The sequence below is a fragment of the Semicossyphus pulcher genome, unplaced genomic scaffold (genome assembly GCF_022749685.1).
Source record: "Semicossyphus pulcher isolate SPU_LCO1_2020_fin unplaced genomic scaffold, fSemPul1.0.p SCAF_26, whole genome shotgun sequence".
Classification (NCBI taxonomy): domain Eukaryota; kingdom Metazoa; phylum Chordata; class Actinopteri; order Labriformes; family Labridae; genus Semicossyphus; species Semicossyphus pulcher.
The window spans coordinates 4,977,600-4,993,778 of NW_027211700.1; the positions used below are offsets into that span (position 1 = coordinate 4,977,600).

Genomic DNA, 16,179 nt, shown 5'->3' on the forward strand with positions numbered 1-16,179 from the left:
GAGAATCACTCGGACACAAGGATGCTAAGTACATTCTGATACCTGCACACATGCAAATATGTTTTAAGGTTTTCTATCCAGTTGTCCTTCATTCAAAACATCCCATTGTTGTGCACAAAATACCTCAGGACCACCTGAAAGGAAAAACATCCAACATCCACTCAAGGATGAACTGATTTAATTAAGATGTTCAAAGGTGAAGGTCGCTCTGCCGTCTGTTTTAGCCCATAGCTCAAGAAGTCATATGCTAACGGCACACAAATGATAAAGGAATTATATTTTTAGCCAACAGGTCAAAGGTTAACTTCACACATTTCCCGTCCCATTCTTGTGAACATGATACCTCAGGAAGACATTTCATCACATCTGGTTTATTTTTATTTTTCCACCCGTGTAAGAGAACAATGGCATGTTTTTTAATTAGTGGAAAATCCTCGTGTAGCTGTTTGTTCTGCTGTTGTGAGGAAGGTTTACTACCAGCCACACGCTCTGTAGAGAGAAGACGTTCTGCGCTGTCACTTCCCACGGGTACATGATGTGTGTGCGACCTCTCCTCGTCATCGTAGGCCTTGTTATGCTGCTGTTTGTTTTAGGTTAATAGATTCCTTTAAATATTTGCAATAAGAATAAATATCCCAAGTCCCTCATGCAAGCCACACTGTGGGAAACACTGAGGGATGTAAACTACAGCGTGACTGGTTGGTGGATGCAGACAATCTTAGGCCCTAATTGTCTTTACGTTATTTGTTATTATAATAAAATGTAATCGTTTTTCTCTTCTGACCACCAGTCCACAACTCAAAACAATAACATGACAGGTGCACGGCTCTGGGGAATTGTGACAGCAGTTTTTTCACCATTAAAAAGATGAGCAATTACGCTACGTCGGTTTAGCTTAGCGCGCCCAACATAGACACTCAGTCCTCGAAGCTGCGGCCCCTGATTCGACTCTCACCCTTGGCCCCTTGCTGGTGTCCTCTCCTCTCTCTCTTCCCCTGTTTCTGACTCTATCTACCGTCTGTCACACTGACTCAAAGGCAAAAACTCCAAGACAGGAATTGAAAATCAAAGTCTGTTTAATCAGAAAAAGTTTGGTACACAGGTAATCCAAAAACACAAGCAGAGGTGTACAAAAATATCAGACAAAAGGCAAGGTCCAAAAACACAAAAGGTCAGATCAGTACGCCTACTATACTCGAGGGAAATGCTGGAACGTAGTCACAAAGGAACAAGACGAACTGGCACAGAAGGAAGGAAACACAGAGGCTAATGTCTACACTTACACGGGCATTTTTCCCTCCTTCGTATCCAAAGAAACCCGTCCACACAAGCACGGTCATAAAAAAATCCCTGTCTAAATGAAAACGCAAAAACACAACAGAAACACTGTCATGAGAATGCCACACCAACAGGGGGCGATATCACCCGTTCGTGCAAAGAAGAAAAAGAAAATCGCAGCCAATCAAATGTAGTGAAGTAGTGCATCCCGACGCCTTTGCTCCTCAATGTAGTGGACGAGTAATTGTACATATATGTGTGAAAAGTCCTGTTAGCGAGGTTAGAAGCATCACTGTTTTTGTCATGTCCGTCATTTTGCAAGGAATGTCGCCTCGTGTGTGGCGCCTCACGAAGGAGATAACGGGCACAATTCCCGTGTCGAGTGTGGCGGCAGAGCGTGGACTCTCGCTCCAGAAGCCCCCTCACTGAGGAAGAAAGGTTAATAACTTGCAAATTGTCCCAATGGGTTGGATGGCTTCAACTTTGCAAAAGCAGCGGACCGGTTTTGTCCAATGAAGCCGCCGCAAACGCTGTTTACCCCATCTACACGTCTCCGTGGAAACAGAGTTTCTAAAAGTCTTCACCCTGGCCGGAGTTTTACAAAAGATCCGCTTTCAGTGACCTAAAACGGCGTTTGAAAAATACCCGTGTACGTGTGGACATGGTCTAAATACTCTGGGTGAGTGGGGACAATTAGACGCAGGTGAAACACATTAGGGAGGGGCAGGTAGTCACACAGGCCGGGAACAGTGGATGATCTAAAAAGAGACACAAGGTATCTAAGGTATGAGTAAACACAAGACATGAAACATAAGGGTAACAAAAGGGAACTTAACCATCCTGGAGACATGACACTGTCTCCTCTTAAGAAAGGCATAAAAGGCTGAAATCAACAAGTACTTGATGAATCAGCTGTGATATATATATTCATCAGGAGTAATGTACCACACCCTGCAGTTTTTCACTGCCTCTCTCCAGGAGAAGCCGTAATCAGGCTGTGTCACCTTTACCTGATCACACCCCTCACCCTGCTTGGCCTTCAGTGGTACCCTCACCTTCGTTTGAATCTTCACCAAAAACCACAAATCCCGCCCTCAAACTACAAAGAACATAGACAGGCACACATGCAGCGTCTTCCTCGGCTGCACGGCGGCTGCAAAGACTCCCTCATCATCCTCTTCATTATTTATTCAGATGTATTTGACAGAATTAATAATGCAGCAGGATAAATTTATGAGCATTAGGTAGTCTGCATAACCGTCGGAGTCTATTCTTTCACTCCGTACCTTTCTTTCCCTCTCAGTGCCATAAAGAGGACTCCCACTGAGCGTTTATATGAATGCTTATGTAAACCTCTCTGCTTTGACTCCAACTCCCCCGCACGTCTCCGTTTGACTGCACGCTCTGTGTCTTCTTCTGTCTTTGCTGTGATTCCCTGTTTACTCTCTCCTCTCTATCTACGTCTTTGTTTTTCCTTTTTTCTCTTCTGTATCTGCAGAAAATCCTTTTTTTTGCTCCTCCGTCTGTGGACTCTACTGTAAAAAGGATTCAACAATATTTATTGGCACCTGTTGCTGTTACTCGCCTGCACTGCATCCGAGACTCGTTGTGTTTACATAGTTTTTATTGTGGCCAAAGGCACTTGTGGAGGTGGTTTGAGAATGAAAAATGCTGTGACTGATGTTGTGGTTTGTTTAAGAATACCACGGACCCTTTAGGAGTTTATGCACCAAATATAAAAATGCCTCCACCTGCCTCACCTCTCTGTCCTGTCTCTCTGCAGCATCGCCAGTGGTTTCGGTGGGGCTTTGTTTGTCTACCTGAACCGACTGATTGTCCAGTTCATCAGGAAGCAGAAGGCCATCAACAGATTCCTCATGAAGAAGTAAGTTCAAACCATCCATCCATTATCCATACCGCTTATCCTGCTCAGGGTCACAGGGGTGCTGGAGCTGAGTCACTGGGTGAGAGGCGGGGTTACACCCTGGACTGATCGGCAGTCATCACAGGGCTGACACATAGAGACAGACAGCCTTTCACACTCACACCTACGGGAAATTTAGTATCACCAATGAACCTGACGAGCATGTCTTTGGACTGTGGGAGGAAGCAGGAGTACCGGAGGGAACCCACACATGCACGTAGAGAACATGCAAACTCCACACAGAAAGGCCCCCTACATTCAAACTGAGAACCTGCTAGCTGTGAGGCGACAGCGCCAACCGTGCAGCCCCTGAGTTCAAACCGTTTAGAGTAAATGTATTCACTCTGTGTCCGAACAGAGAACAAGCATCTGCCTATCGCGTGGAGTTTCATAACTTTTGATGCTCTGTGTCCACACCGATCCTTAAAATGAGCAGATTCAAACAAACCACTGGAAATGACATACGATAAGAGCAGCAGTAAGTAGGTTGCTATAACCATCTTGACAGAGGTCACTCCCTCCAGCCTGCTGCCTCTCTTGTTCAGGTTTTGGTTGTTAAATCGGAGGGTGCTGTGCGGATCACACCACATTTTAACTTCAATGATTCAGTGGTTTCAGCAGGGAATAAATAACAAAAGGGCTTATGACTAAAGTTCAGCTCAAAACAGAGCAGCAGCGCTGCACACACTGCATTGCTCATCGCAGGTTAGAACGTTTAAACAAATCTGTTTTAATTGAACAGGTTTTTTATCCGAGTAGAAGTAGAAGTAGAAGTGCTGTACTCAAGGTACATTTCAGAGCTAATACTGGAAATCTACTTCATTAACTTTAAAGCTGTCATTACTTTTAGGTGAAGATTTTGCATACAATGTAATACGATGCACGTCATGTAACTAGTGATCAGTATTTATTGTGGTGTTCTCCGCATATGACTTGCACCGTGTCTTAACAGCATGCGAGCGTCAGACATCGCGTCGCATCACGTAACATCGGACGCTCGCTGTCCACACTGCATCCGTCAAATTTACAGTTTCATTACGTAAACAAACCATATTGCTCTCAGCGGTGCGCTGGAGACCGGAGGGGCGTACTATGAAGCAAAATTAGAGGCTAAGCCAGGACTGTTCAGGTAACTGAATATCAAGAAACATTTCCTTACTGGACGCTCCCCGCTCCCTGGTAATTCTCCCTCTAGCCAGCTGGCACTTTATTTAGATTTGTGTAGGGAAATGAGGAGGTGTCATACAGGTAACTACTCAGTGGAACCGCTCCTCGTCCTTGTCCACGCTAGCGACAGGATAAAACCGTGCACGGCGTTGCATGCTGTTAGGACACGAGGCTGGTTTATAACTGATCTCCATGTTTACTTTTGAAATCAGCCTTTGTGACCAGCTGAGGTGTTTTTATCCAACCAACATTCTTCACTTGAGATCTGAGTCTATAAAAATGAAATGTATTCCTTTTTTTAATTTTAGACTCTATTTACATTGTGTGGCACAAAGATGAGTGTCCATCTTCTGTTAAGAGGCCGTCGGTGTAAAAGGAGCACATATATCCAGTCCATGCAGTTACATCAGTATCACTAATATCATTAAATCTTGTGGGATATTGATTGTTTTGTTTCTTCCTCTCTCTCACCTCTCTCCTTTCTTTCTCTGTCTCTCTCTCTCTCAGACGTCTGCTCTATCCCGCGCTGGTCACTTTACTTGTTTCCACGCTAACGTTTCCCCCTGGCTTCGGACAGTTTATGGCGGGCAGGGTAAGTTCTGCACATGTTTTTATTACATTACTACCTTTACTTTCATCCAGAGCTTTTGGGACAAAAACTGTGTCCACTATTGGTAAGACGTCGATTTTGGGGTCAAACATCACGACACGGTGTACAGATACAAATGTACAACACGCAAGTAGGGAAAAATACATAATACAGACTCTGCTAATCCAGAACAGATCAGCTGGAGGAGCCGTATTTGTCAACAGAGCTGTCAATCATGAGGCCACACCCCCTTTTTATTGCATCAAATAACTCATTAAAAGTAAACTTGTCAGAAAAATGAACACTTTGATGTAAATCAGCATGATAAGAACTAACTATAATGACAGAAACCATGTTTGAGAAAAATGTATTTTGATTTTATAGTTTGACTCATGTCCCATCTGTTAACATGGAGGAGGCGGGCTTTATGAGCTATACTGCAGCCAGTCAGCAGGGGGCGATAGAGAGGGCTTGGCTTCACTTTTAGGGAGCTGTCATGTCGTCCATCTTTTTATACAGTCTGTGAGTCAGATGCACAAAAGATGGAATGTTATTTAACTTTAAAAGAAAGCAATCAACATAACTCCACTCTCTGTAGCTTCTTCAGTCAAACAAGACAAAATGCTACAAAACAGTCCCCCCATGTTTTCTAACCCATGTCACTTCCTGTGGCCCTCAGCTGACCCAGAAAGAGTCTCTGGTAACGTTACTTGACAACCGGACGTGGGCCAAACAGGGCATCGCCGAGGAGTTTGACTACATCGGACACTCCGCGGCCTGGAAACACCCGCAGGTCAACGTCTTCGTCACCCTGGTCCTCTTCATCATCATGAAGGTAGGAGAGAAAACCTGCGATGACAGATAATCTAGGTTTGTCGCTGAATACATTCAAGATACTTCTGGAAGCTCCTCAGCCCTACAGTCTCGCTTTCTTCTTATTTTAAACTTCACATGTCCACATGTTCAAGCCTTCCTTCACTCACTCTCTTGATGTTGGATATGTGCTGGTGCAGTTTGTATGCAGTATGCTGCTGGTAGCTATAGGGGCATTAAAGATAAAGGAAGGTCATGAGGAGACAGTGATTGAACACGGACGTATTATAAATGGGAAGGTTTTGCCCTTCTTATTCAATACTGGCCCCAGGCTAATGGGAAAGTATTGGAACTGAGCCCATCTCCTCTTGTCACTGGTGGGGCGACAAAGAGACACCATGTGAAGTGCCCTATCTCTCCCCCGCCCGTACTGTGTTACAAAGTTACGTTCCCTGAAGGCCGTTTAAAGTTTCAGTCCTCTTTGATGTCCTAACGCTGATTGTGAGAGCCGACGGGATCCATATAAAAATATGTGAACAGAGAACGTCTTCATAGCTCTGTGTAAAACCAGCAACCGGTGCTCAGCCCGGCCTGTTTGATACGAAAGGTCGACTGGAAGGTCAAAGGAAGTGAATGCAGATAATAGAAGGGTTTATGAGGACGCTAGGCTCGGTTTAAAGTGACTTCTGTTTGGATTGGTTGTGAGGTTGTGAGAGGTAATGTGTAAAAGTACAAAGAAATACACCCATCTTATTTCTACTTTAAGATATTAAGACTTTTATTTCCTTCAACCAGTGTTGATTAAAATTAAAATTATGATGATAAATGTTTGTCGGCTTTTTTCCACGACAAAGACGAGACGTGGATGAGCTAAAAATAGATTTTTGATAATAAAAACTCAGTTTTCGAGACGAGGCGGGACTGAAATGTTAGTGGTGCGCACAATGCATTCCTGTAACTGGTTGAATTGGTTGAGCGGCGTGAATCAGACCATGCCATACAGGTGATGATGTCCCGAAGCGGCAGCTTGACAACAACATGACAGCATCCACGCAAAACGGAGGGCTGTAGAATGAATCAAGTTCAACATACTCACGCTCTCTCGAAGTAAGCTGGCTCCACAAAGCCTGAAGCTCCAGTCAGAGATAACAGGTATCACGAAGGTGGTTATGAACTTTCTCTGTTAACTCAGGCTTCCTGCTTCAGGCTCTGTGCTCGCTCACAGATAAAGGGGGCGTTTTACGCGTCGTTTGATGCTTCTTCAGCACAAAAAAGTGCGATCGCCAGCTGTCTGCTTCAGTCAGACTGTTTAAATGAGAAGCGATGATGAATATATATAAAAGTTTTTAAGGTAAAAACCAACACTGCTGCTGCAAATAAGGCAAGAGCGGAATGTGCAGTACGTGCTGCTGTAACTGCACGGCTTCATTCTGTGGCTTTACACCAATGACTGTATATATAGATGGACGACGCGTCTCCATCTGCTCCCATTGTACGTAATTGATGCCAAAATAGCCCCTGTGATAGGCGCTGCCATCTTGTGATGGTGATGTCATATGGAACCAGAGTCTGCGCAGTAGAGATCGGCGAGTGAAGCGGCCGTAGCCACTTCAGCAAAAAAAACAAAAACCAGCAAGGATCCCGCACGCCGGCACGTTTAACAGCAGAACAGCTTCTCTGTGTTGGTCTCAGGTTAACGTTCACAGGTATGGAAACTTCACTGACTGTAGTGATTGTTTTAGTTACGTTTCCACTCGCGGATCGTCCTCCGCTCTGCTCACCCAGAACTGATTGGCTGCAGGAGCCGAAATTTGCCAACAGAGCTGTCAATCATCCTTTTGACAGCATCAAATAACTAATTAAAAATAAACTTGTCAGAAAAATGAATACTTGGACGTAAATCAGCATGATAAGAACTAGCTTTAATGACAGAAACCATGTTTGAGAAAAATTTATCGGGCGTGTTTTTTTATTTTATAGTTTGACTCATGTCCCATCTGTTAATATGGAGGAGGCGGGCTTTATGAGCTATACTGCAGCCAGTCAGCAGGGGGCGACAGAGAGGGTTTGGCTTCACTTTTAGGGAGCTGTCATGTCGTCCATCTTTATATACAGTCTATGCTTTACACACGTAACGTTACGTTCCAGAAGTTTCCATATAACCTCAGCTGAGGATCTATATTACCCTTGTAGAACATCGTCAGGACATTATTAATGAAAGGACGGCGCTTTACAGCTGATTGAAGCTGCATTAGGCTGATTTAAAGAGAGAAAACGTTTTGATTAAAATGCTATAAAGAGTAACACTGACTAAAGTGTGACTAAAACTAAAACTAACATTTTCGTCTAAAGACTAAATATAAAATAGCTGCCAAAATTGAGACTGCCTGCAACCTAATCTGAGTCCATAATGGATTTGTATTCAATCAAATGTTTCTTAGAACGAGGAAAACAGTCTGGCTCTTTGGAGTTATATGACTACATCAGACGTTTACTTTCAAAACATCTCTTTCAAATGTTTGGATGATTTCATTTTTCCCGAGGTAAGAGGCAGGAGGTGAAGGTGGATCTGCGGTAAACATACTGACGTTATCCCCCTGGGTGTCTGTGAGGGAAACAGCATCACTGTGATATAAAGGATTGGAACAGAGCCACTGCACTCTGCACTCGCCGGTCCTTCAGTCTCTCTGTGAGACTCATAAACAGAAGTTTGGGAGTCCAGACAAACTCGGTGCCCCGGCAGTCTGCCGCTGTTATCGTCCCTTTTTAAGGGCTGCTGTGGAGGAGTGCCGCTTGTGTCGTGATTAGATTGAATTTTTTATGTGGTCCTTATTTATTTTGGCAACTCTGTGTGAATTCCAATGTCCTCCACTACCACCAAAACAGAAGTCGTAAATCGCCCCTCACTGCATCAAGAGCTCTGTTATGTGTGTGTCTGTGCTGTGATCTTCATACAGCAAGGGAAGCCAGAAAGAGAGCCCTGCAGTGTGAGTAGGTGCACAATACAACGTAGAATGGAGCTGGGTTATTTGATTATGTGCGCTTGTGTGTGTAGGTGAGGCGGTTTGCTGCGGGCAGGGTTACAGAAAGCTTTTTAAAATCTGCTTTTCTAAACTTTCGCTGCCACTGCGCCTGACATTTAAAGTTTATTTACAGAGCAGTAATGGGAAATGGTTTTGGAAGCTACAGTTACTCAGAGAATGAAGGGAAAAGGTTGGTAAAGAAAGGAGAACATCCACTTGGAGGATGAACTATAGATTCTGATGGTCAAAGGTCAAAGACACCTCACTGGGGTCCCATTCTTGTTAACACAATACCTATACAATGCCTGGAGGAACATTCGGTTTGCTTTTTATTTTTGTATCCGATCAGAAAGGATTAATTACTGGGTACAAATATAAATGTCTCCTAATATATCAATGTACCAGTCGATCTACGTTCCAACCCTCGCCTGTGGTCATGAGCTTTAGGAAGTGACCGAAAGAATGACAGTACAAAGCTGCTACTCCTTCGCATCGAAAGGAGACAGTTGAGGTGGTTTGGGCATCTGATCAGGATACCTCCTGGGCGCCTCCCTGTGGAGGTTTTCTGGGCACGTCGAACTGGGAGAAGATTCTGGGGTAGCCCCGGAGCCCGCTGGAGGGATAATATATCCCACCTGGCTTGGGAACGCCTCGGGATCTCCCAGGAGGAGCTAGAAAATATTGTCTGGGCTAACTTGCTTAGCCTGTTGCCACCGCAAGAAAATGGATGGATGGATATCAGCCTCAGTAACAGGCTGAGTTTGTGTTTTGGGAAACACTGATAGATTTAAACTGCAGCTTGACTGATTGGCAGACCCATACAATCCCAAGGTGATAATATTAGTTATGATTTTAAATTATTTTAATATTAGGGTTATAATCTCAAAGACCTCGGTTTCGTTCTCTTTGGCGGCACCTGTGGTGATAAACGTTAATTGCAGGAGCACATTTCCCAGATATCCAGACAGTGCTGCATGTGTGACGTCCCCGGTTGGCTCCGGTTGTAACTCCTGATTTTCCTGGCTGACGGTCGCTTTCCTTTTTAGACTGTTTGCTTCATCTGAGCGTCGACTTTGTTTCTCTTTCTTTGGATTTTCACTTCTTGTTGAAGTTGTATCTGTAGTCATCCATCTTTTCTTTGTTTGTTCAGCATTAGTAGATTACTGTTTACTCGCAACACTTGCAGAGGCCGGAGAAGCAGCCGCTTAGCTCCGCCTACCCTCTCTGGCAGACCAACCATCTGTGAAAGTCGCCACCGACACCCAGTCTGTAATACTGCAAATGCAAAGGCTTTCATCAGTGGACCATAGGTTCAGTCACCATTGTGTTACCTCAGTCAGCGATAGACAGTGACTTAACAGACATTTATTTACATGAAAATCTTCAAGATTATTCATTTAATTAAAGGACTTTTGTGATTATAGTTTTCAGTCAATCATTCTGTTGTTTGAAGATAAATGGGACAGTCTCTTCAAGTGTTGCTGAAGTAAGTTATGCAAGTATAGTTTTAAGTGTTTTACTACAATTGATGTAACAACAACAGGGCTGCCGCGAGTGACACAAGGTTTTTCTTTGTCGTTTTTGGCTCGACTTGTTGGTCGACTGAGCAGCTCCAGTCAACCAACGCGGTTTTAGAAAATGGCGCTGACAGCAGCAGAGTCCGTCTTGGTTCAGAGCGAAAGTTTCCAAGAGCCCAAGGCTTTAAAGTTTGGCAGTACTTCAAATCATCACAAAACAAAAAGGTGGTTTGTACCCTGTGCAAAGTTTTGCTGGCACACCACAGCAGCAGTAGTGCCATGCACGAGCACCTGAAGAGGAAACACAGAAGGTGCTGCTCTGGATGATGGACCGCCAGAGAAGGCAAAACCACCGTGAGTGTTGCCTATTCATGAGCAGGGAGAGCTTTCGTCGTCTGCCTGCCTCCTTAGAAATTGAAGTGTTTGAGAAAATGTAATCGACTAATCTGAAAAATGTCGATAGATTAATCGTTAAGAGAAATAGTCATTAGAGGCAGCCCTAAGCAACATATACATGTGGTTAAAAACAGTATCCACGTATGTGTTGACCTTAACGTCTGCAGAGCAACCTGCTCTGCAAAACGTGGTTAAAAACACACTGATAGGAGTATTTGACACCAGCGAGAAGCTCCGGTGTCAGAGTTATGTAAGCAGAGAAGTGATGGTGTGACAGTCTGTACTGCAGTGACGACAGAAACTGTCTCACTGTCTCTTTGTCATTGTCTCTGAACAGTACAATAGAGAGTCTCTGTCAGCCTTTTTATATCTGTACAATGACAAAAAAAAAAAGTATTTTGATTATGAAGTCGTTTTAAGTGAGTTAACTTTTCTGGTTGAAACATGAGCCTCTGTTCTGTCCGGTCCATCCGATCCCCATCCCGTCCTTCAGGGGAGGGAAATGCTGGATGTCTTTCAGCGTCACGTCCTCGTGTGATATCTAACCTCTGTGTGTGCGTGTGCGGGGTCACTAAAGACAAATGCAGCCCTTCCCAGATGTGACAGAGGTGTGTACAGTATAAGGACAAAAACACACACACATGCAGACGCGTCTAACTTTAATCCCCCACCTGCAGAAACCTCCTCACACTGCTCTCAGCATCTATGTCATGTCCTCGCTCTCACACACACGTCGTCACACATGCAGCACTCAAAGTGAGGCTGTAATGGCTCTGTCTAATTACAGCCTTTGGTTTTCCTGGATTCCGCCTGGTGATTTTCAAAGGGGAGATTGCTCTCTCCCTCTCCTTCTCCGTAATGAATGGTTCTTTTATGTGACGCGGCAGCCATCTTGTCTTGTTGCCCCTTTTCATTCCGACACTTCTGGACGGCTCTCATTCCGATTGCTAAACTTTTCAAGGTAAAGGAAGTGGACGCTGACAGGTCAACAGATGAAGCCGCTGTAAATGCTGTGATTGCATGTGTTTAGGTGCAATAAAAAACAAGAAAGAACGTGTCCTAAGAGTGAAGGCTGAAATGTCTCTGTTGTAAGGAGGACGAGTGTCAGCTGGGGAACTTCTGTGAAAGTTTTTCGCACACCTGAAAACACACACACACGCTCGCACACCTGCAAACTAATTTGGCATGCTTTGTCGCTAAATGCTATTTTTAGCGGTCTGCAATAACGCACATCAACAGCTCTCAGTGAGGAACGTGTTTATTAACACAGGTGTGTTTCTGTGTGTGTCCTACACCCTGAATGGGTCCTCTGTTATCCGCGTGTGTTTGTGTGAGAGTGACAGAGAGCTGGTGGCGCTGTAATTGGAGTGGGAATAGAAGAAGGGCCCCTGAGGGTCCCCTGAGGCCCCCAGGCGCTAGACTGTCCTCTCAATGTGACACACACACAAGCAGAGAGGGCTCCCAGATGACTGACAAATTAAACAGAGTATAAATGTCCTGGATACTGCGTCATAACTGATACCCTTGACCTGAGTATCCTCCGCTCGTCCCGTCTGCCTACCTCACTTACGCTCTCCTGTTTTTATTTCCTCTCTTTTACTTCCCTTTATCCTCTTTTTCACCTTCGTCATCGTAACTTTTGGCCAATTTCTGAAAGTTAAAATATGATTAAGAACAATAAATCAAGACAAAGTCAGAGCCGAGGGGCATAAACAGGTGATAGGCTGTGTTTTATAACTCTATTGCTCATAGAAGTAGATGGCTTTTAATGCTAATTGACCATTCGTGAAACTCCTCGGGTGTTAAACTATATTGGGGTGGGACGGATACGGCAATCTTATCTTATCGGCAACATCTTCGTCCTGACTCGTGCAGTACAATTATCGATAGGCTTGCGCCAAATTCTCTCCCTGCTATTTTGGCTCAACGCATCACTGCTTCATGACTTCTCACGGTGGCGCTTGTGACATGAATGAGGGAAACGTGAACGGAAACTAACTTAACTAAAGCAGATATTTTCATGGGCCGACTATCGCGTACCATATCGTGAGTCACCCTGCGATTCCCACCACTAATTAATAGTCTTTATTCTTGCCTTTTCAAAACCCAAAAATGATCCATTCCTAAAACTGAAGCTAAATGCTAGCATGTCTAGCTAACTAGCTTACTACCTCCAGCTAACAGACCTCATTACCTCCAGGAGTTGAGGAGCGTTTCATACTTTACAGGGTTGAAAGTTACGTCGTTAAAAAAGCACGTCCACTATGTAGCACTTCTTTAATGGTAGCCTGTCCTGGATGCTACTCTATCAGAGACCCTGTTCACTTTCGGTATTGACATGTGGCTTTCGTGTTTGGATCACAAGAGGACAGCCTTAACTATAGGAGTGAACACACGCAGGATGCATTGAGGATGCGTTCAGGCTAAACTTGGCCGCTCCGTTGTTCTTTTTGGATTTAGGAGAGGGTTTATCTCCAGCATCCCCGACAGCAAAGTAGTTATCAATCACAGTGTCACATTGGTTAGTGTTCATGATAAGAGAGATACAACCAGAAAGCATAAATGAATCGACTTTCTTAAACTGTTTGAGTTAAAAAGCTCAAAAGGGTTTTGTTAGAATAAAGTTAGTCTAAATGTCATGTTCTCTATAGAAGTTAAAAGATTTTCATTTAAATAAATGTCTCTATCTGTCGCCGAATGAGGTAACACAATGGTGACTGAGCCTATGGCCCACTGATGAAAGCCTTCATTTACAGTATTACACACTGGGTGTCTGTGGTGACTTTCGTGGCAAAAATCACAAGCAGCACCCAGTTAGTGACGCGTTTTCCATCAGCCAGCAGTGGTTGGTCTGCCAGAGAGGGTAGGCGGAGCTAAGCGGCTGCTTCTGCAAGTGTTGCGAGTAAACAGTAATCTACTATGGCTGAACAAACAAAGAGAAGATGGATGACTACAGATACAACTTCAACAAGAAGTGAAAATCCAAAGAAAAAGAAACAAACTCGACGCTCAGATGAAGGCAGCTTAGTTAGCTTAGTTAGCGAGCTAGCTAAGATGATAAAATCTGCTAAGCACAGTGGACAATTAGGCCTGAAAAAGCCTCTTACCTAATATTCTCTTATTAAGGCTGATGAAATAATTCAAGTTAAGTATTTCACTGTATCTCTTGGTTATCTGTTTGATTGAATGAAAGGCCACTTCTCACCTGAACTTAATCTGAACCTTTAGGTCTGCATTAAGCCTTTCCCTTCAGTGTTACAGCAGGAACGGCTGCTGTACTTAAGTAGTTCAGCAGCTCACGTCTTTACATATTTAAATTATAACCTCAAGTGTACAGATCCGCAGAAAGTGTGTTGACAGATAATTTATTCTGATGTACAAATTATACAGAAGTATCATAATGCCAAGGCCTCGTGGAGGCCAGCTTCCTGTTCTTTGTGTTTAAAAGTCAGAAGTAGCACATTCTGAAAGGAAAGCTCGTCTTTGTGTAAATTGTATTCAATTTTTTTGTGTGTTTTTCAATCACTTTAATGAGTGGATTGTATAAAAGTCATAGTGTCAGACACCTTTCTTGTCTGTATCAAAGCGACCACAATAATGGTCCAAAACAGGATAATAATATGATATATTAAGCTTATATATTTTATGATTTGTCACCTCTTTAGTTAATTAGTTAAGTTCTGGATTTCTATTTCTAGATTTAAATAGGGCGGTTTATTTTATTACAGTTAACAATATTAATATTCTGTTTACAAAATACGTGTAATGTGCATCTTGGAAAAACTTTGGATTTATCTTAATATAATATTAATATATTTTTGGAAGGAATATTTATGGTTCATTAACACAACAGGTCTTAACATAAGGTGAAGTAAACACCATCTGTTATTACACGGCTGTGTTAAATACTTGATTCTGATTGGTTAATTATGGCATTGTGAGGTCTGTTATTTCTCGATAACAGACCATTGTTATGAAGAACAGACCGTTGCTAGGGACACTTTTTTTCGTCTACAATAGCACAGAGTTGATATAGTGTAGTTCTATTTCCTCATTTTAGTTCTCTGCTACAACTACGGTCTGACTATTTCTTTTTGTCTTCATTTGCTACATTACACTCATTATAGAACATTACAGACTAATTATTGTTATGAGCTGCTTTAAAGTCTTTGTTTATGTCAGTTATGACTAAAACAAAAGGCCTAAGTAAAAGTTCTAATCCAACTGGAATTGGAACAGCAGCTGCGAGTGCTTTTGTCAAGCAGAATCCTACATACATATAAATAATTCATTATAAGTCTGCTTATTAAATCTGACTCACATATCGAATTAAAGACATTCTTCTAAAATAGTTGAGCCCCGAAGCAGCTCTAAAACTTCTAAGTCTAATTAAAGTTACCGTCAAAATTTATGTGCTCCATTAAATATTTTTTAATTGGATTTTAATATAGAAGGTTTTCGTTTAATAGCTTTCCTTTTTCACCTCTTACACTTCATTTTGTTTTAAGCACTTTTTGGGTTTTAAACCAACAACCCAATCAAACCCTGGCTTTCTTTGGTCGCCTGAAGGCGTCTGCTTCCTCTGAAGGTTCAGTGAAGTCGGTTTGAGGTTGGAGATCCTCATAAATTTTGATGGCCGTGCATTACCTCACCGAGATGTACTCTTAGCAGATTAGATTAGATTAGAAGAAATATTAATGATTCCTCGGGGGGGAAAGTGAGTCATTCCGGCTGAAAAGAATCTGATATAGCAACAGCTAGGACGACATGAAGAGTAGTAGAGCAAATAAAGGATGTGGAATTAAGTCTGGAAATGCTAATGTGTCGATCAACTCTCAATTATGCCGCCGTTATATGTCAAGTGCTCAAGCAATCAGACAGAATGTGCTGTAAGGCCGTGCCCTCCAACGAGGCTTCAGCGGGTCAGGGTGTTGTTGTTTTCTGAGTCTTAAACCTCATAAATCCTGTTGATCAGGATGCTGCGAGGAGCAGAGTCGAGGACGCCATGACTCACTCCCCATCTTCATTTCATTACAACTACAGAAGTAAAACAGAATGAAAAAGCTCATTTTAATACCTGGATATCACGTAGAAGTGATGCAGAAAGCTTTTCTGGTCGTAAAGAGGGTGTTGTAAACCGTTATGGAGGCTCATTATGTTGCAGAGTAAAAGCATGAAGTGGAGGAGGGTTTACAAGGCTCCAGAGGCAGAGCTCCAGTATTAAAGGAGACCAAAGGTTACGCACTGTATGTTGTTTCTATATATATACAGTATATGAGGCCCAGCAGGGTTTTACAGTACATTCTGTGTGTTTGCTTGTGCATGAAAATAACTACAATACCACCCACCTTGAAAACATGTATTCATTACTTTTTATATAACAGCACAAAGGACGACATTAGTTCTTAAAGGGTTAACTAAAATAATGACAAAAAATGTTTGACGATCTTTTTTCCATGACGAAGACGAAAC

At 43.0% G+C, this 16,179-nt stretch overlaps 1 protein-coding gene across 1 annotated transcript in view; it reads left to right on the forward strand.

Annotated features, from left to right (window-relative positions):
* The window catches only part of clcn2c (chloride channel 2c), a 136,065-nt gene that overhangs the window by 55,927 nt on the left and 63,959 nt on the right, over positions 1-16,179 (forward strand). The window contains exons 9-11 of the mRNA XM_069676530.1: positions 3,062-3,163; positions 4,877-4,961; positions 5,638-5,793. Coding sequence (XP_069532631.1) covers positions 3,062-3,163; positions 4,877-4,961; positions 5,638-5,793 — 343 coding nt within the window. The remainder of the gene's footprint in view (positions 1-3,061; positions 3,164-4,876; positions 4,962-5,637; positions 5,794-16,179) is intronic.